This window comes from Aethalodelphis obliquidens, unplaced genomic scaffold, assembly GCF_003676395.1.
Source record: "Aethalodelphis obliquidens isolate GAN/ISIS:26980383/991018 unplaced genomic scaffold, ASM367639v1 scaffold35, whole genome shotgun sequence".
NCBI lineage: Eukaryota > Metazoa > Chordata > Mammalia > Artiodactyla > Delphinidae > Aethalodelphis > Aethalodelphis obliquidens.
Genome location: NW_020837979.1, coordinates 9,586,600 through 9,605,971, shown reverse-complemented (window position 1 = coordinate 9,605,971; position 19,372 = coordinate 9,586,600). Strand labels below are relative to the sequence as shown.

Genomic DNA, 19,372 nt, shown 5'->3' with positions numbered 1-19,372 from the left:
TTCAGTAGGTTGTCTTTTCATTTGTCAATTGTTGTCTTTGTTGTGCAAAAGCATTTAAGTTTTATTACTAAGGTCCTATTTGTTTATTTTTGCTTTTATGTCATTTGCTTTAGGAGACAGATCCAAAAAATATTGCTACAATTTATTTCAAAGAATATTTTGGCTATGTTTTCCTCTAGGAGTTTTATGGTTTCCTATCTTACATTTAGGTCTTTAATCCATTTTGAGTTTAGTTTTGTACATGGTGTTAGAGAATGTTCTAATTTCATTCTTTTATGTGTGGCTGTCTAGTTTTCCCTGCACCACTTATTGAAAAGACTGTCTTTTCTCCATTGTATATTCTTTCCTCCTTTGTCATAGATTAATTGAACATAAGTGTGTGAGTTTCTTTCTGGGCTCTCTATTCTGTTCCATTGATTTATGTGTCTGTTTTTGTGCCAGTACCATACTGTTTTGATGACTGTAGCTTTGTAGTATAGTCTGAAGTCAGGGAGTATGATTGCTCCAGCTCTGTTCTTTCTCAAGATTGTTTTGGCTATTCAGGGTCTATTGTGTTTCCATACAAAATTTAAAATTATTTATTCTAGTTCTGCAAAAAATGCCATTGGTATTTTAATAGGGGTTGCACTGAATCTTTAGATTGCCTTGGGTAGTATGGTCATTTTAACAATATTAATTCTTCCAATCCATGTTGGTGAGGATGTGGAGAAAAGGGAAAGCCCATACACAGTTGGTGGGAAGGTAAATTGGTGCAGCCGCTTTGGAAAACAGTATGGAGGTTTCTCAAAATACTAAAAATAGAACTACCATCTGACACTACTCCTGGGTATAACTAAACCACTCATTTGAAAAGATACATGCACCCCAATGTTCATAGCAGCATTATTTACAATTGCCAAGATATAGAAGCAACATGAATGTCCATCAACAGAGAATGGATAAAGAAGATGTGAGATACAGACACACACACACACACACACACACACACACACACACAAAATGGAATACTACTCAGCCATATAAAAGAATAAAATTTTGCCATTTGCAGCAACATGGACGGACTTGGAAGACGTGCTAAATGAAATAAGTCAGACAGAGAAAGACAAATACTGTTGATATCACTTATATGTGAAATTTTAAAAATACAACAAACTATTGAATATCACATAAAAGAAGCAGACTCACAGATATAGTTTTCAAGTGTGTGGATTTTATGCCGGGGGCACGGAGGCAGTGGGACAGTCTGCCTTCTAGAGTCAAGAGGCCCAGTTGCCCTCCATGTGGCCTGGGCATGTTCCTTCCCCACTCTGAGCCTGTAGGTGGGGTGACACCTACTGGAAAGGCTCTGTGGGATTAAATGAGGTCATGTGTGCAAAAACCCTATGGCAGTGCTGGACACTTAGTAGGCCCTCAGCAATGCTGGCTCCCCTCCACCCTCCAAGGTCCGAGGCAGCTGTGACTGTCCTTAATCCATCGCCCAGCAGCTCCACCACAGAGTGATGCGGACCGGGGTGCAGCGTTCCGGGCTCCGGGCTCTGAGGGTGCAGGGAGAAGGAATGGGTGGCCGGAGCTGGTCTCAGCACCGCCTCTGCAGGGCAGGGAACTGGTCTCACGATGAGCCTGGACCCAGAGGTCACGCGTATTAACTAACCCAGCAGAAAGATGAAAGAGCTCCAACTTAAGAACAGTTCGAGCAGTGGTGACCCGAGGGGTGCCACGGTGGGGAGTTTGGGGGGAATAGTGGTTGATGGTGATCATTCTTAAGAAATGGCGATCACCTGCAGAGTGCAAAGTGTGCGAAGTGTGCGGAGCGCCTCACCGCGGTAGCTTTGGCTCCGGGTGGGAGGTGGCGCCCAGACGTGGGAATCAGGAGTCAAACCCCCGCCCCAACCTCGGGGTGGTTCAGGGCTGCGCCCTTGGCGCTGGGCAGGTCCCTTGGGGTGCCCCTCAGTCTAGGGCGGGGGCCGGGCGGCGGCCGGGGCTCCTCCCTCTTCGTCAGGGGCGCCCCTGCTCTTAACCCGCGCGCGGGGGCGCCCTGGCCACTGAGCTCCGCCGGGCAAGCCAGCGCTCAGCGCAGAGCCAGAGCTGCGCGCGTCCTGTTCCGAGGCCGTCGCCAGCCCACCAGCATGGCCCCCTCAGCGGCGTCGGGTGGCAGCAGCCTGCCTAGCGGCTTCGCGGTCTTCATCACCTTGCCGGACCTGCTCTTCATCTTCGAGTTTGTGAGTGGCTGGCGCGCCCCGCGCCCGCGCCGGGGAGGGCGGGATGGGATGGGTCGTGCCGCGCTCTCCTGGGGGATCCGCACAGCGCGCCGACTGATCCGCAAGCAGCGAGGGTCCCTGAGCCTCGGTAGCCGGGCCCGGGGAGGAAAGACTCTCCCGCACGCCCACCCCGCAGTAATACTTTGGCCCCTTCTAGCTAACGGCCATGGGGAAACCGTCTCCAAGACTTAGGTGGAAAAAACGAACTCACAACACGGGTCAGATACCCGAAGCCGGCCCCGGTCCACTCTTTGCGCGCCGGTTTCGATGCTGCGCTCCCGACCTGTCTCCCATGGGCCGAGCAGAGGAAGCCCTTATTGGAGAGCGACGTCCCTGTAGAGGGGCCCAGCTCTTTCCAGGGTTAGGATTTTGCTTCAAAATTTAAAAATCATCAAAAGAAACCTGAGGATTACCAAGCGAACTGTGGAGATTGGGTTGGTGTCATAGGAGGAGCCGAATCCGGATTATTTTCTCTTGAACGTCTCTGGTGAAGGTATTTGCGACAACTTTGATCTGGAACTAATAAAACACGCTGTCGTTTGCTCCGCCACAGCCATGGTGCCCAGTGTGGGGTGTGCGAGGGGAGAGGGACCTGTGAGAGCCGTCCCCGGCCTTGGCTGACTTTGAGCAGTCTGTAGACCTCTGCACCGCGGCTGGTCCCTCACTGCCGGGAGGCTTCAGACCCGCCTTCAGCCTAAACTCCCCAGGGCCCCAGGGCCTCACCTAAGGGGGTGGGGGGAGCGGGTGCGGTATTTCTTCTGTGGGTGCCGTTCCACGGGCTCCGAGACTCCTTTCCCTGCGTCCCCACCGCAGAAGTGGCTGCCTGGAGAGTCAGCTGGAAAAGAAAACGTCCAAGCCTGTTTAAAAACGGGACCCCAGCTTCTTATCTCCTGACGGTCAGGGAGGGCGTGAACAGCAAAGGGATCAGGTTCTGTCATCCATGGAGGGTTGGGGGAAAGGGAAGCGGGGGTTGAGTTTGCTTGATGGTACCATATCAAGGAAGTGACATCTAGGAGACACCCTGGACACCTCTAAGCTGAGCCACACCATTTATAGGTAGGGACACCCAGGCCCAGAGTGGAAGGGGCCTGCAGTCACTGGAACATTCCTTCCCCAAATGGCTCATCTCTGCGCTTCCAGTCGCACTTAGCCTGAAAATGAGTAACAGGTGGTTTCTTCAGAGGCTACTGTACTTACAAAGGCAGCATTTGGTGACTGTAAGTGATGATGGCTAGAGGTGAGATGGGGCAGAGAGATTTTTAAGCAACAAAATGACTTGCTCGTATCTCTTGAGTTGCCCTAATGAGTTTTTTACTCTGCCTTTGTAGCTGTTTGGGGAGCATTATAACAGGAATCATAAGAAAGTGTGTTGAGAATTCCCTGGCAGTCCGGTGGTTAGGACTCTGTGCTTCCACTGCCAGGAGCCCGGGTTCAATCCCTGGCTGGGGAACTAAGATCCCGCAAGCCACACGGCATGGTCAAATAAATAAATATATATATTTTTAAGTGTGTTAATCGGGCTTCATGCAAAAGACTCTAGCACACCCTCCTCCTCTTGCCCTGACCTGAACAGGTACATGAACATGTGTGTCACAATAATCAACAGGTGGAAACAGCCCAAATGTCCCATCAACGGGTGAATGGATAAGCAAACTGTAATATTCCATGCAACAGAATATTATTCAGCTGTAGAAAGGAATGAAGTACTGATACAGGTTGATAAACACTGAAACACTGCTCTAAGTAAAAGAAGCCAGGCACAAAAGGTTACATAGCGTATGACTGCATTTATCTGAAATGTCCAGAATGGGTAAGTCTATAGAGACAGAACACAAATTGGTGGTTTGCCAGGGGCTGAGAGGAGAGGGAAATTGGGAGCAGCTTAATGGGTATGGGCTTTTCTTTCAGGGTGATGAAAAGGTTTTGGAGTTGGCGGTGATGGTTGCCCAACATCGTGAGTGTATTAAATGCCATCCAACTGGTCCATTTTAAATGGTTAGTTTTCTGTTGTACCAACTTCAAATCAAATTTTTTTAAGTAAGAACTATTTCAAAAATGACAGAAAAGTATACATACTTTAATAGGCATCCATGTAATTAAACTCAACTTTGTCAAATCTTAATATTTTGCCTTATTTACTCTCAGTATTAAGGAAATAGGGCTTTCAGATGACATCTAAGCCCCCTGGGTATTTTACTATGATCTTACCTTATCTCTCCTCCCTCCAGCCTCAGGACAACCCCTGGGCTGAATGTGTGTTCAAGATTAGACCTTTACTGCGCACCTAACTACCCATGACTACACACGGCGTGGTTGTATAATTTTTCTCGCTTTCTGAAAGTACTGTCACCCCGTACACATCCTTCTGCAACATGCTTTTCATGCAACCTTGTTCTGAGCTTTATACATGTTGACACTGTTTATTCAGTCTTCTATTGATGGACGCTTGGGCAATTTCCAATGTGTTGCATTTTGGTAGCGCAGATGGAACCGCCAAAGAACATCCTTGTATTTGCCTCTTTACTTTTGGGAATTTCTTGTGGGAACACACAGAGATTTGACTTGCTGGGTCATAGGGAATGCACACCCTTGTTTTCCCAGATGTTAGCACACTGATGTCCAAAAGGGTTACAACGTACACAGCCAGAAGTGAAGTTTCCAGGAAGCTGATGAAGCTTAATTAAGCTCAGGACCCCCGCTTGCTCAGGACCCTTCCAAGACTCTGACTCACTCTGCGTGCTTTCGTAAAGAGGGTCCCCATATTGTATAACTTCCTGACCCCACCAGCGGCTTATGAAAGTCTCCATTGTTCCTCATCCTGCCACACTTGGTAGAGTCAGACTTTGTAATTTTCTGCTAGTCCAGAGGGTGTGAAATGCTTGATTATTTTTTAACTCTGTGGTCCAGCGAGTCGTTGATTACTCCCAGTCTGTATTCTCATGCCTGACCTCCCAATAGCCTGGGAGGTGCAGATGCCAAACTTTCAGCCTCCAGGACTGAGGGTGGAGCTCTGCCCAGCTCCCAAGACATGCCCACAGAGCAGGGAAGGCTGGTAGCTCGGGCTGGCGCAGGGCAGCTTAACTCTGGCCCTGCACCCCTACCCCTGAGCTCCTGACTTCTGAGAGTTGCAGGGTCTTCATGGGAAGGGGAAGGCAGGCCCAACCAGGTGGTGTGACCCTGCCCCCGTGAGCACCCCAGAGCCGCAGAGGCCATGCCGCTGTTGCAGGCGGTGGGGTCACAGGTGTACCCCCATTCAGGTGCAGGTGGAACACCCAGTGTCCCCCCTCCCACAACAACTCCGCCTAGGGCTTTGCTTCTGGTCTGTTCCCGCACTGCCACCCAAGGACATTTTTCCTTTTGGAGCCAAGGCTCTGTCTCCCCATCCTCGTCTTCCCTCTAAGCCAGGGGCTTCGGGACACTTGGGACATGTTCAGAAAATGGGATGTTAACATAGGATGTTTTTTGTCTCAGCTCTGGCCAGCTCTGGTCTCCCCAAGTGCCGGGAGAGACGCCTCCCTTTCGAAACTTGTGAAGGGGATACCTGAAAACAGGTTATGTAATAATCTTTAACCCAACTGCCTCTTCCCCAGCCTGCTAGAGATGGAGCCGCTGATAGAATGGCTGGACCTTGAGAGAACATTTCTTTGGAAAGAGTGTGCGCACCTCAGAGTGTGCCCTTTGGGGGGCGGGGGTGGGAGTTGGAAGCCACCCGGAATCAGCTGGCAGTGTCGATTCTTACAGTGAACTGGACATAGTAGTTACTGAAATGAGACTGCTTCTAGGACCCAAAGTGACTGGGGACTTTTTATTATTTGAGAGTGACCAGAAAAATCCTGGGACTGGGGGGGCGGGGGGGGGCAGGATGACAAAGCTCTTTTCTGACGGGTGGTCCACATTCTGGCTACACTGGGAAGGCAGCATGAGGACCCCTAGGAGATGAGAGATATAGAATCACAGAAACATAGTTTTCAAGAGGTGGGGGGAAACTGAGGCTCAGAGAGGGGAGGCAGCTCGCCTGGTACCTCCATCTCCAGTGGTACTTCTTGCAGTGACAGCAGAGCTCTCGCAGGTTCCTGCATTCACCCAAACACCCACGATGAACTTCCGTCTACAGCAGAAGGGACCTCACTGCCCACCTGGCAGCCCTGGGCAAGGCCTGGTTCCCTCTTCTCCCCCCAAGGAAGTGAAGGGACAGCTCGGAGCCACTGGGGAGCTCACAGCTGCCTAGGCCTTATTGTCAAAAACACCCTGGAGGTCCTGAGTCGCTAGGTCCTGGGCCGGCCCAAGAATCTGCATTTGATAAGCACTGCACGGCCCGCATCATCCAGCTAGGTTTGGAGTGGTCGACGGGAGGCCAGTCTACCCCTCAACGTTAAATGGGCGACACGATACTGGAGATGGCTCTCAGTGAAAGGCTTGGGCAAGAAGCCAGGTGCCCTGAGGTTCTCCTGGGCTCGGCGGAAGCACCCTCTCTGCTCCTGGGAAAACATTCCTGCTGCCCCAGCCAGGGACCTCTCCTACAGTCACCAGAGAGTGCGGGCCGGCCCTGCTGCCAGCGCAGGACGGTGGCAGAGCCTCCCTTCCCTGGCTGTGCCCACTGACTCCTGGCCCTGTGTCTCTCCTCGTGTTGCAGGCCCCTCCCTGCAGCCGTTTAGAAGGAGGTAAGGGTACTGCTGGGTTTTCTCCTTTCCTCTTCTCTAAAGGGAGGGGAAGAATTATAGGTAGAGGTCTCTCAGGGGTTTGTCCTTGGAGCTGAGAAGTGACTTTTCCAGGTTTTCAAGAATGGGAGGCCTGCTTTGATCCGAAATCAGTGACTGAGCTGTTCTCCGGAAACCGCTAAGCGTGATGATGCAGCTCAGCTCCAGGATCCTCATGCGTATGTCGTCACAACCAAGCTGCCTTGAAAAAGATTTGCTTTTACGCTTTCCATAGGTCACCCGCAACTCGACGCAGATGGGCCCCCCTCTCTGTCCGAGTGCTTTCAGAAGAGAGTAGGCGGGTTCCAGATGCCCCTGCAAGGCACAGCTCACACTCAAGTCAGGCCAGGACAAAGGATGGCTGTTGTACCCACTCCCTCCATGCTGGCTGCCAGGGCGCGTTGGGGACGTGTGCTGTGCTGCCAGCCAGGGCTGGTTCTGCAGAGCCTTAGGAATAGCTTGTGTTTTTTGTTTGTTTTTTTTTTTTTTAATTGAAGGATAGTTGATTTACGTTGGGCCAATCTCTGCTGTACAGCAAAGTGACTCAGTTATACACATACAGACATTCTTTTTTAAAATATTCTTTTCCACTATGGTTCATCCCAGGAGATTGGGTATAGTTTCCTGTGCTATACGGTAGGACCTCGTGGTCTATCCATTCTAAATGTAATGGTTTGCATCTACCAACCCCAAGTTCCCAGTCCATCCCTCTCCCTTCCTCCCCCTTGGCAACCACAGGTCTATTCTTTATGTCTATAAGTCTTTTTCTGCTTTGTAGATAGGTTCATTTGTGCCCTATTTTAGGTTCCACATGTAAGTGACATCATATGGTATTTGTCTTTCTCTTTCTGACTTACTTCACTTAGTATGACAATCTCTAGTTGCATCCATGTTGCTGCAAATGGCATTATTTCGTTCTATTTAATGGCTATGTAGTATTCTATTGTATATATGTACCACATCTTCTTTACCCAAGGAATAGCTTGGCTTTGCTCTGGACTCAGGACACTTTATCTGAGGGAAGGGCTGGGCATGGGAGCTGGGCCACCTGGGGCCTGCCTCCAGGCAGGATGGGGCCAGCCAGTCTGGACCTGGATGGGGGCTGGGGACTGACTCCCCCTGGATTCCGTGCTGAGCCCTGGCTTCCACCCCTGATACAAGCCCAGCTGCGCTTCTTCTTGGCTCTCAAGTATAGGTCCCTGGACTTGGTGCTTTGGACCAGAGGCCACCAGGGTCAGGCACTGATGAGAGGCCCCAGCAGGTGCTCTCTCCGGATGCTCACGAATGTGAGGACAGCAGGTGAATGACAGCCCTGGTCCCTGAAGCACTGATGCCTTGGGTAGGTGTGGGCCAACTCCTCACGGGTTCCAGATTATTCCTCAGAGCACGCAGCAGGGCCCTGGTACTCTCTGCATTGTGAGGCTCTGACCTGTCTTCTGCATTCTGGTGGGAGGCCGTGGTTCCTGGTAGCTTCTGGATGGGTAGCTCCTAGTGGCATAACTACCTCCTAGGGTAACGCAGTGGCCTCGATTCTCTGTCCCTCCCACCATGTGAAAAATATTCTGTTCACGCTGGGGCAAAACAACCCTTGTGTTGAATCATTTTAATACACCAAGGTCCTAGGACCTGGAACATACACGTAGGAACTAAAAGAAAAGCCTTGGCCCCAGCCATCACACATTGATGTGCACGTGCAGTGAGAAAAAGGGCCACACGGCCAGTCTCAGCTGACCTGAAATTCCACACTGGAGCCTTGGTTCCTATTAGAATACAGTCAGGCTGGGAGGGGAGGGGGCAGAAAGAGAGGGACGGGGGGAAGGGGGAGAAGTACCCCCGCATGCTAATGACCAGTGCTATGGAGAGAGGGGGGGTGGGTACTCACCTGAGGGAAGAGGGACTCAGGCCTGGACGGGGGGCCACTTCCCAGTCCACACTCACCCTGTTAATATCAACTACAGACGTGAACCCACACCCTGTCTTTTTGAATCCCAGACCTCTATCCTCCTCTTCACAAACAGACTCAAGGTCCCCTAAGTCCTGGTCTCACCCTCAGATTAAAGGGACATTATCTAAGTCTATATTGGGAGGGTCATGTAATGATGGTTCCCCAGAAGGAAGGAGGCTGCTGACAATGGGACCAGGAGGGCAGAGCACCTGGCATAGGTAAACTGAGTCACGAAGCCTCAGCGGCATTCCTGGCGTTCACCATGGGAATAGACTCAGAGGTCAGACTCCTCAGTGGGCAGAGGGGGAGGGGGTCCCCACAGAGAGAATCTCTGACCTGCCCCAGATACCTCCATGCGGTCCAAGGAGAGGACGCTGTGCAAATTTCTGGGCTCTTTCCCTCTCCTTGGCAGAGGTGTTCAGCTGGTCACCCTCCCTGGGGCCCTGACACTCACCAGGACCTGCCTCTGCCCTTGGTGGCCCCAGAGCTGCTTGAGTGGGACTCGGCAGCAAGACTGGAGGAGAGAGGCCAGGACGGGCGAGATGGGCTCCATTTACTAGTGTGTCTTTGAATAAAGTCTGTCTCCCTGGACATACCTGCCCCCAGTGCTGCCATTTCCTCTCAGTATCTGTTAAATGCATAAGTGAATGAATGAATGAATGGGTGGCTGAGTAAGTGAGAGGTGAAGGAAGGCTTTCCTTACTTGCTGGGAGCCCAGCTCCTCCATACAAGCGTGGTGGGGCTCATATGAGAACTAGCGTTTGCTTCCTGCTGTCTCTGCTTTTCAGAACAGGAAGAGCCCCCAGCCTCCCCCTCAGACCCCTTTTTGTGGGTCTTGGGGAAGATTTCAGTGCTCCGACCTCCCTCTCTCTATACTCTCCTGCTGCCTGTTGCCTAAGTCCTCTTGACCTGGTGCCTATTCCCTTCCCTGCAGTAGCTCAGCCTCCAGACACACACGCACAAGAAAACACCCTCTGCTCTACCTCACGGAATGACTGACTGTTTTAGTCAACCAAGGCTCAGAGCTGGGACTGCTGCTTCTCCTGGAACACCGTTACTCTACTGGCCAAGTCACCTGCATAGGCCCTCCCAGCATTGCAGTGACCCCTGACTGCCAAAAGAGTTCAGTGGATAGAGACACTTCCAGAAACACAAACTGGAGTCGCTCTTCCTGGTGGCCTTGGGAGAGCACCTAAGGGCTCGGAGCTCTCGGCAGCCGGGACAAGTCTCATTGGTGTGTCCATCTCTCTTCTCCCTCCTGGGGAGGTGGTTTTTGCCCACCTGACCGAAGTAGCAGGACTGCTCAGGGCTGGGTGCGCCACCTGTGTTCTGTGGCCAGTTTCCTTCTCAAGAGTTCAGGGCACAAGTTCCTATTCACATACGTGTGCCCTTCAAGACCACACCGTGCCCTCGGAGCTTGGGAATTCTGACACTGGGCCCCGAGGGACTTACTACCGGGTGTGTGTGTGAACAGCCCCACGTGGACGTCCTCCTTGGGTCACGTCTTGCCTTGTTATGGGAAGACTGCCTGCTTGTGGTAACCCTGACAGAGTAAAATGAGCCCCAGAAAAATATTCAGAGAATTTGAGCGATTCTTCTGCCTTGAACTCGATGATCCAAATCCTGCCGCAAAAACACTGGACAATTGTGGACCCAGAGCTCTCAGCCCTGCACAAGCAATGGAGACACCCTACCAATCTCAAGAATGTGCCGGAGGAGTCCTTTTCCCACTTTTGTAACCAGAGCTCATTGTTGGAAGGAAGGCTTTCGCATATTTTTATGTCCTTTGTGTTCCCTTCGGCAGAGGCAGACACATTTTCCTCAGCTTTTGATTTCTGGGAGATTTTAGGTTTTTCTCTTTTTGATGCTTCTGAAGTTATTTTAAAATTCTGGGTCCCCACAAGGTCTGGGGGGGGGATAATTGTGCAAGTTGAGATCTTGACCTACTGGGGTTTTCACGTGGTTACAGGAGAGGCTTCGCCCCATCGTACGACAGTTAAGACAGCAAGTACTTAGAGCACTCGCCGTGTGCCAGGCACCTGTAGATATAAACTCATTTCACCCCGGTCCCATTGGGTGGGCACTACTGCTATCACTATTTTTCAGATAGGGACCAGAGAGGAAGTAACCTGCCCAGAGACAACCAGTGACCCAGCAAAATGTGGCAGAGCTGATTCAGATTCAGTAATTCTGAAGCCTACACCCTTAACCACCCTGGCCTGCCTCCTCTGGATTAATTCAGAAAAGAAAGGAAAGAACCTACTCTTGAGTTCACGTGAGACCTTCCCCAAGACCATCTCCTGAGGAAATTGTTTTCACAAAAATCATGTGATGGGGTAGACCGCAGATTAAAACTTTTTTAAGTCTTTGGAAACTTTTTGTCTGGATTTGTACGATATCCTTGGTTCTTACAGAACTTCACCTCTGCTCAGCCTCCACAGGCACACTGAATGAAAGATGGGCGGTTTCCAGGCCTGAAACACCAGGGTGGGTAGAGGCCTCCGATCCCCAGCTCCACCCCATTCATGGATACTGAGGCTGTGTCCCCGTGTCTAGAGGACACCCAAGGACGAGCGACTCTCACGTTCAGAGCAAGACAGGGATGGAGGCTTAAGGAGAGGAAAGGAAACTTTGTATCAGAGCCAGTGAGGAACTGGAGAGGCCTCTTGGCCGGCATTGCTGGACGTTGGAGACAGGAACCATTTCTCCTTGTTTGACAGGAGTTACCAAAACTCCATCCATGGACCGCTTGTGTCATGGAAACATACTCCAAAGCCTTTGGCAAAGAGCCTGGGATGTTTGCTTCTTGTCCTATCACTCTGCTTCTCTCCTTGGCATGAGACCTGGGCACTGGGGTTTTCGAGGTGACCGAGGCGATTCCAGTGCAGAGTGAGGGCTGAGGACCACTGAGCCCTAGTCCAGGCCCCACCCTCGTTTTCTAGCGTGGGGATCTGGGACCCAGAGAGCGAGCTCAAGTCTGGTGACTCTCGGGCCACTCAGCTAAGAGATGTTATGCAAGACGGTGACCTGGGCGCAGGTGAGGGTGGTGGGAATCTGGCCTGTTGACGGAGATGAACGGAAACTGGGGCCATGCCTCCACCTGTGTAACTGATGTGTCAAAACGATGGCCTCTCAGCGTGCTTCCTGAGAGCTGGGAGCCCCTCCGGGTTCTCTTTAGGAAGGGAAGTGCTTGAACCCTCACCTACCCCTTTGCTCTGGACAAATATTTGGCCAGTGGAGCTCTGAGGCCAGGGTGCAGTGGACGCTCCCTGCCTGGGATGCCTTATCTCCTAGGTGTGGGTGCTGTACTTGCTCTGTTTGCTCTCTGCAAACTTTGTAGGTGGAGTGAGGCAGGCACTGGCTTTGCCCCGTGATTCATGCTGAATCTCGGCTTTCCACTGAGCAGGGCCTGGCACGCCTTTGAGGTGGCCCAACGATCAGTCCTGTGTGAAGGTCACCCTTCCTCAAGCCGCACTCCCTGCCCCTCCTTGTTCCCCAACCTCGTGCCAACTCACGGCCTTCCCAAGCCCTCACTGCTGCTGCAGCATCCTTTGGGCTTGGCATGTACCCTTTCCTCCCCTGGAAAGCCTCGTCCTGACCTTCTGGCCTAAGTCCACCTCTCCCTTCAAGACTCAGTTGGGGCCGTGTCCCAGTCGGGACTGCTTTGCCCAATCGTCCTGCGCTGTCACTGGCTGACTCTACGTCTGTCTGCACTGGGCTGCCGGCATCCTGGGTGAGCAGACTTCCCTCTGCTGTTGGGTGGTGAGGGGGCACAGGGCCAGAAGCTTCACACTCACGCCCACAGTTTCAGGCGGTTCACACCAGCCGGCAACGTGCGGAGTGAGCTGCCAGGTGCCATTTACAGTGGCAGAAGCCAGGGCCCGACAGGTGGAACCACATGCTACAGCATCCTCCAGCGGGTGCGGTGGAGAGGCCCTCTCACGCCGTGTGCCAGCAGCCCTCTGTTCCCAAGATGGGCAAGCCAGTTCCACCCTCTTCTCCATGCCACACTCTCGTGCCTTCTAAAGCCGTCTGTCTCAGCCATCGGCACGATCACATCCTTTTGTTAAGCGTCCCTTATGAAAAAGTCCCGGCAATCTGTTTGAACTTAAAGGCAACTATGGATGAATCTACACACACATCTTACTCTACAGCAGTCTGAGGATTTTTATTTAATCGATTTTGCTCCACTTATTGTAAGTTGGAAAGTATGTCCCACTGCCTCTCAGTCATCAGTAGAGAAATTTTCTGATCAGAGATGCCCACATATGATTCATCAGACCCAACTTGGTTTTGATAACTCCAGATTCTTCACTGATTTTCCTACCCAAATGTGATGGTCTCCTGAAGCTTCTCAGCTAAGAGGCTCAGAGAACACCTGGGGAAGTGCTATCTCTTACCCAGCAAGTGGGCAGCAGGTGCAGGGAGACAAGGTCAGGGTACTACATGCATTTACACCCCAGGGAATGCAGGGCTAGGAGGGCAGCCCGTCCTCAGCCCCCAGACCCTCAGGAGGATGGAGCTAAGCTCTGCAGTACCTTGGACCCTGTGACTATCTCCACCCGTGTCCCAGCCCAGTCCTTCTCTGGGTGGGGTCGGTGGAGGAGGCTGAGGTGACTTCACTGGGATGGAGAGGGACAAGGAGAATGGAAGACAAGTACAGGAAATCCCAGCTTGGGTTGTACCTTGTCCACAGGGGGAGCCGGACTATACCATTGAGATTATGAACCCCAAGTCTGTCCTTATGCTTCTCTTGAAAACATGGGGCTCCCTGACCCTGAGGACACCAAGTGGGATGTCTTCTGGATAAGGACAGGGGGAGGAACGCTTCTCCCACCTCTGAGGAGACCAGGCTGACCTGGGCCCTCCCCACTCCAACCCCATCTCCAAAAGTCAGAGAACTTCTGGGACTTGGGGATTTAAAGGTCAAGTTTTTTTCTTAAATGCTAATGATATAGTATGGCTAATTTGTTTTGCCAAGTAAAGACCAAAAGAATCAGCTGGCCACTACCATTTTATAAAAGAAAGAATATTTGGGGGAGTTTCCTGGTGGTGCAGTGGTTAGGACTCAGTGCTCTCACTGCCACGGCCCCGGGTTCAAGCCTTGGGTCACAAGCCGTGCAGCGTGGCCAAAACAAAACAAAAAAGATATTTGTCTATAAAAAATACCAGGAAGGATATAATCTCAGAGTTTGCCCTTCTACTAAAAAACCCTGGATGGCCTAAGTCCTTTCTAGGGGTAACACATTTTTTTTGGGGGGGGGGATAACAAATTTTTAATTCAAAGGTGCCTCTGTTTCCCCATCTCACAAATGGGTCAGTACCACACTCCCAGGGATCTTGTGAGGATTGACTGAGTTACCATTTACAGAGTGCCCCCGGTTCCCCAGAGTGACCTCTGGGTCTGGTCCTGCCTGGGTGTGGGCTCTCCTGGTCTGACCCTCACCCCTTCTCTCCCTCCCTCTGCAGGTCTTTGGGGGGCTGGTGTGGATCCTGATTGCCTCGTCCCATGTGCCCATCCCACTGATCCAGGGCTGGGTCATGTTCACATCTGTGTCTTGCTTCATAGCCACCACTCTACTGCTCTTCCTGTATCTAATTGGTGCCCACGGCAGCAGAACTTCCTGGATCACCCTGGTGAGTCCCGGTCCTGCGATGTTTGAGGTGGGGGTGGGGTGGGGTGCGGCATTGGAGCGTCGCCCCTGGTAGGTTGGCTTTGCCGGTGCTGGGTGAGGTGCCCCGTACACGTCTCCCACCCATGCGCCAAGGCTGAGCCGGGCAGGCCCTCAGATCCGAGCTGCCCATAGCAGCCCAGGGCTCCCCGCCGCAGGAGGTCGGGCAGAGGTGAAAGGCAGAAGCGGACTGTCACTGTCACCGCCTGATCCTCTGCGGGCCTGCTCTGCTTTCTCCCGGGTGAACGCCCTTTTCATGCAAACCGGCAGCCCAACAACCCTCCCTGTACCTCCTGCACCTGCCAGGGGCCAGCTGGCATCTCCCACCACCCAGAAGGGCTGGCTTCCATTTCGGGGGAGGGGACAGGGTGCTGGGGGCTGGTCCTGGCTGCCCAGCGTGAGGCCACGCTCACTGCCCAGCTCTCAGTCACCACCTTCTAGAGCAGGGTCACCAGAGAGGGACTTGGCGCAGGAAGAGGGAAGGCCTATGATCGCTCTTGCACATGAATTCTGCTTTGAGGCCCATGAAGGGGGTAAACTTACACGTGGGCCACCTGCCCTTACCTCCCCTGGAAGGGGGTGGGGCTGTTAGCCAGGCCTCTTAGTCTCAAAGGGCCTCCAACCTAGACCTTAGAAACCACCTCCAAATCGTAACTACTCAAAAACCTGTTCTAGCGCTTTTCTGCTTTTAAAACATACCTGGAGCCCCAATCCCTGGCTCCCCCCAAGAAAAAGCTAACAACAACACAACAGTGAAAACGGCCTGAGCCTCTCACTCTGTGTTGGCCACCAAGGCCACACCCGAACTGGGGACTGTGACTGCAGCTGACACTTCTCAGGTCCAGAACCAATTTCTACCAATCCCAAAGGGCCACCTCCCCACCCCTTACTAGATCCCACCTCAAGGGAAAGCAGTATCCTTCCTCCATCAAAGTCCTTACTCTGGCCCCAAACCAGTGAGATAACTCAGCTCGGCCGCTCTGGTTAATCAATGTCTCTGAGGAGGGGGGCTGGGTTGGGGGGTGTCAAAGGGAGTAGCAGATGATGACGGGGGACCGGGTCCTGGGGTGGGTCCCCCGTCATCTGAGGGGCGGACAGGCCCTGCTGGGACCACAGCTGCCCCACATCTCCATATCTGGGTGCCCCACCTGTCTAGTGGCCTTTTCTCACCCTGCAGGATGCAGCCTACCACTGTATCGCCTCCCTGTTTTACTTTGGTGCCTCTGTCCTGGAAGCTTTGGCCGCCATCGAGCTGCAAGTGGGCTTCACCTACAAACATTACCATGAAAACATCGCTGCTGTGGTGAGTCCCCAGTCAATTTGCCCTGTTCACAGCTCCCACTGAAAAGGTTCTGAGTGGAAGGCTGCCCGGGCCCTCCCACATTTTTTTAGTTCACTAAATTTTGAATAAAATAAACCTTCTCCTCATTTCTGAAGAAACAAAGCCTCAGAAAAGGGAAATGATGTGCCCCAGACTCCCTCAGCCATCAGTCAGTGCTGCACTGCCCAGGCCTGCACTGCCCAGGGGTCCAAGCCTGGTTGGGCTTTGAGGCAGATGCGGGAGGAGACATGACCGTGGGGCCTGGCACTGTCTTGGGCCCTTGTGAACAATCTTGCTTACCCCTCACGACACCGCTAGGAGGGAGGTGCCGTTATACCCATTTCACAGATGGAGAACTAGGGCCTTAAGAGCATGCACAACCTGCCCCAGGGTCACCCAAGGTCAAATGTGATGAAACACCACGAGATGTCCGCCCCAGGTGCCAAATCTGTGCCACCCCCGCCTCTCTTTGGGAAGGGTAGAGCAGAGGCTGAGAGAAAACCCACAGGGTAGGCGCAGTTGGGCTCTGGGAAGGGGGTTAGTGAGGGTGCCCTTCCTGTCCCCAGAGGGAGGGGTCTGGGGGAAAGCTCCTCAAAGCCTGTCTGCTGGTCCCCAGAGGCCCACCCCCTTCCCTGGGGAAGCCACACACTCCCCTCAGCTCCCAGCCGCTCTCCAGTTCCGTAAGCATGGCCACCTCCTGGTTCCTGGCATCCCCTCAAATGTCCCACCGTGTGGGACCCTCCCCCGTGTGGGCTCATCTCCCAAGGTGGCTGGTTCCTAACCAGGAGCACAGCCAGGCAGCACCTTGGGTGTTCTTCCCTCTCTTGGGAGACTGGTCATCTGCCTCCTCCGTCACCTTCAAATGACTATTTCATCGCCCCCTCACAAGAGAACCCACACACACCTCCCCCATCCCAAGCCCAGAAGCCTTGTCTCTGAACAGACATCAGCCAGGCATTTGACAATCGTTTCTGTAAAATTACTGCAGAAGAGGGCAGTGAAATGGAGATGGAATGTGGGTAGTGGGCCAGCCCTTGACTGAGCAACGCAGGAGCGGGGAGTGAATGACCTGCCCACTGGGCAGATATCTAGTTGGGAACCACTGGGCTCTACCAGGCTCTACCCTATTCTGACTTCTCCCTTTTACTTTCCATCAAAATGCAGCATAAACAGGCATCCAGGGAGGTGACCTGGAAGCACGGGTACAACCTGATGAATTCCCATAATGCACCCATGACTCATAGTTCACAAGCCCTCCGTGTAACAAAGCATCCAGGTTAGGAAACAACATGATAAGCAGCCCCTTCTTGTCCTGCTGCGGTCACTGGGCCCTGAACGGAGGATAAGCGCTGGCCTGGTTTCCAGCTCAGGTTCCACTTCCCCTGCTTTGCATTCTCACGAGCGTAATGTGCCTTCTCCCGTGTCTGGCTTCTCTCTCTTCGCCTCCAGTTCGTGAGGCTCCTCCACACTGCTGGGTGGGGATGCAGAAGTTCGTCCTCTGTGCTGTTCAGTGCTCCACTGAGGACTGTACCAACATCTATTTATCCCTGCCACGACGCATCACGTCCCCACGTCTCTGGGAGCTGAGCTGGAGAACCATGAGGAGGCCCAGGCAAAGTCAGCAGGGCTGGAACCAGGAATCCACATGTTGCCAGCGGACGGAAACGCTGGGCTGGAGCCCCCCGGGGGAAATATGGGCCCGGTTCAATGGAAACTCACGCCTTTCTGTTCAAAACATCAGTTTGTGTCCGTGCACATGGGAGACGGGATCATGACGACACGCTCAGGATTTAACCCCAGACCCTGCCCCACACCCACATGCCCCTCCCATAGTCTCAGGGTGGGGCGGGGCTGCGGCAGTCCGGGGATGTGACCTCCCGCACACCCCTGGCCTTTGGGAGCATCTGGCCTCCTCTCACCCCTCTGGGACTCCTCACCTGCCTCAAAAGCTGAGCTTCTCCCTCTCTCCTCGGCTGGCAGCAGAGAATCTGCACCAGAGGGATCCCTGGGATTGGTGAGAGTTGCCTGAGAGTAGCTGGAAATTTCTGGAGAAATCTAGAGGTTTCTGGATCTTAACTGTGGTGGGCAATAATGGCAGCTGTTCAGGGAGAGGGGTTTTTAAGGGCCTAAGTTCATGTCCATTCATGGCCCTGGCTCTCCATGTTCCGTGTGCCATTTCTTGACCCCCCTTTAAAGTAAGTGTTTCCTGTTCCTGTGGGGACTTCTGAGGTGCTCCTGCCAAGGGTCTCCATTGGGCTCGGAGTCCCCGACACAATACACTGCTCCCTCCTGATGCACAGGGGGGTCTTCGAGGGGCTTCTCACTCGTGTGTGACTGCTCCCTTCAGACAGGGTATTTGATTCCCAGATACATTTTCTTACCTTGGTTATTAAATAACTCAGGTTACCTACCGCCTCCGGCAGTGAGGGTGAGGGTTCGCCCAGGTGTGGAGGCAGCGGAAGAGCAGGCACAGTTACGGCTGGTTTTAGGGGAATTTTCAACAGTCACGGGAGTGTAGCCGCCCTGATGTTATGCCTGGGTTAGAAACTCCTGACCCTACACCCAAGGTCACAAGCCAGGTGCAGATATTTGCTTGGGAGCAGGCAGCCCTCAGGGCCGGCCACCCAGAGCAGGGCGATAGGACAGATGGTGCCCAGGTGCACGACGGCAGGTCAGAGCCTTGACAGGGCACAAGTGACCTTTGCCACATTCCCCAGCCTCTGCTCCCAGTAGTAGCTTTCTCAGGAAGCTCCCTCCTTTTGCCAAAAGCTCAAAATCCCTCCTCTCCATCCCAGTCCCTCACTTCCTGTGGCCTGGCTCCCTGGCCCATGCTTGTGCAATTCAGAATCTTAGAATAAAATTCTGGTCGGGGTCTGAACACGTCCAGGCGGCAAACACGTGTGTTCAGACTCTCTTAGCCGAGGCCGCTGGGATCACAGCTGGTGGACTCTGGTCTTACCGGTGTGCAGGCAGGAAGTTTTCCATGAAGAGCCCTTCAATCATCACTTGAAGTGTCTCTGAGGACCCTCGTTTCCAGTTGGATGGTACCAATATGATGATGTGTGACGGCAAATAGTTGCCCTTGCACACCAAGTTCAGTATATCATTAGGTCACCTGGAGTCTGTGCTGAGAGCATTCTGGGTCGCACCTAGGCTCTGCAGGAAAGCATATCTGCGTGTGTGATGGGAAGCAGTGGCAGTCCACAGACGTAAGGGCTGCCGATCGCTGCCGATCGCAAGCCATGCACGTGGTGACCCCAGTGTGCACCGCCCATGCCTTTCCCTCTCCCCATGCACGGCCATTAATTGTCACTTATCTTGCTTTCAGGTGTTTTCATTCGTAGTCACTCTGCTGTACGTGGTCCATGCAGTGTTTTCTTTAATCAGATGGAAGTCTTCCTAAAGCAGCAGAAGAACTTTAGCTGAAAACCAAGAGGGTTATTAACGGATCGGCCCGCCTTCCAGCATAACACTTTAGA

General features: G+C 52.9%; 1 protein-coding gene across 1 annotated transcript; it reads left to right on the top strand.

Annotated features, from left to right (window-relative positions):
• Positions 1-2,023: 2,023 nt before the first annotated feature.
• On the top strand, positions 2,024-19,326 carry MAL (mal, T cell differentiation protein (MAL blood group)). Its single transcript, XM_027129005.1, has 4 exons — positions 2,024-2,219; positions 14,370-14,537; positions 15,750-15,875; positions 19,222-19,326. The coding sequence occupies exons 1-4, from the start codon at positions 2,127-2,129 to the stop codon at positions 19,294-19,296; spliced, it is 462 nt and encodes a 153-aa protein (XP_026984806.1). The 5' UTR covers positions 2,024-2,126; the 3' UTR covers positions 19,297-19,326.
• Positions 19,327-19,372: the final 46 nt, after the last annotated feature.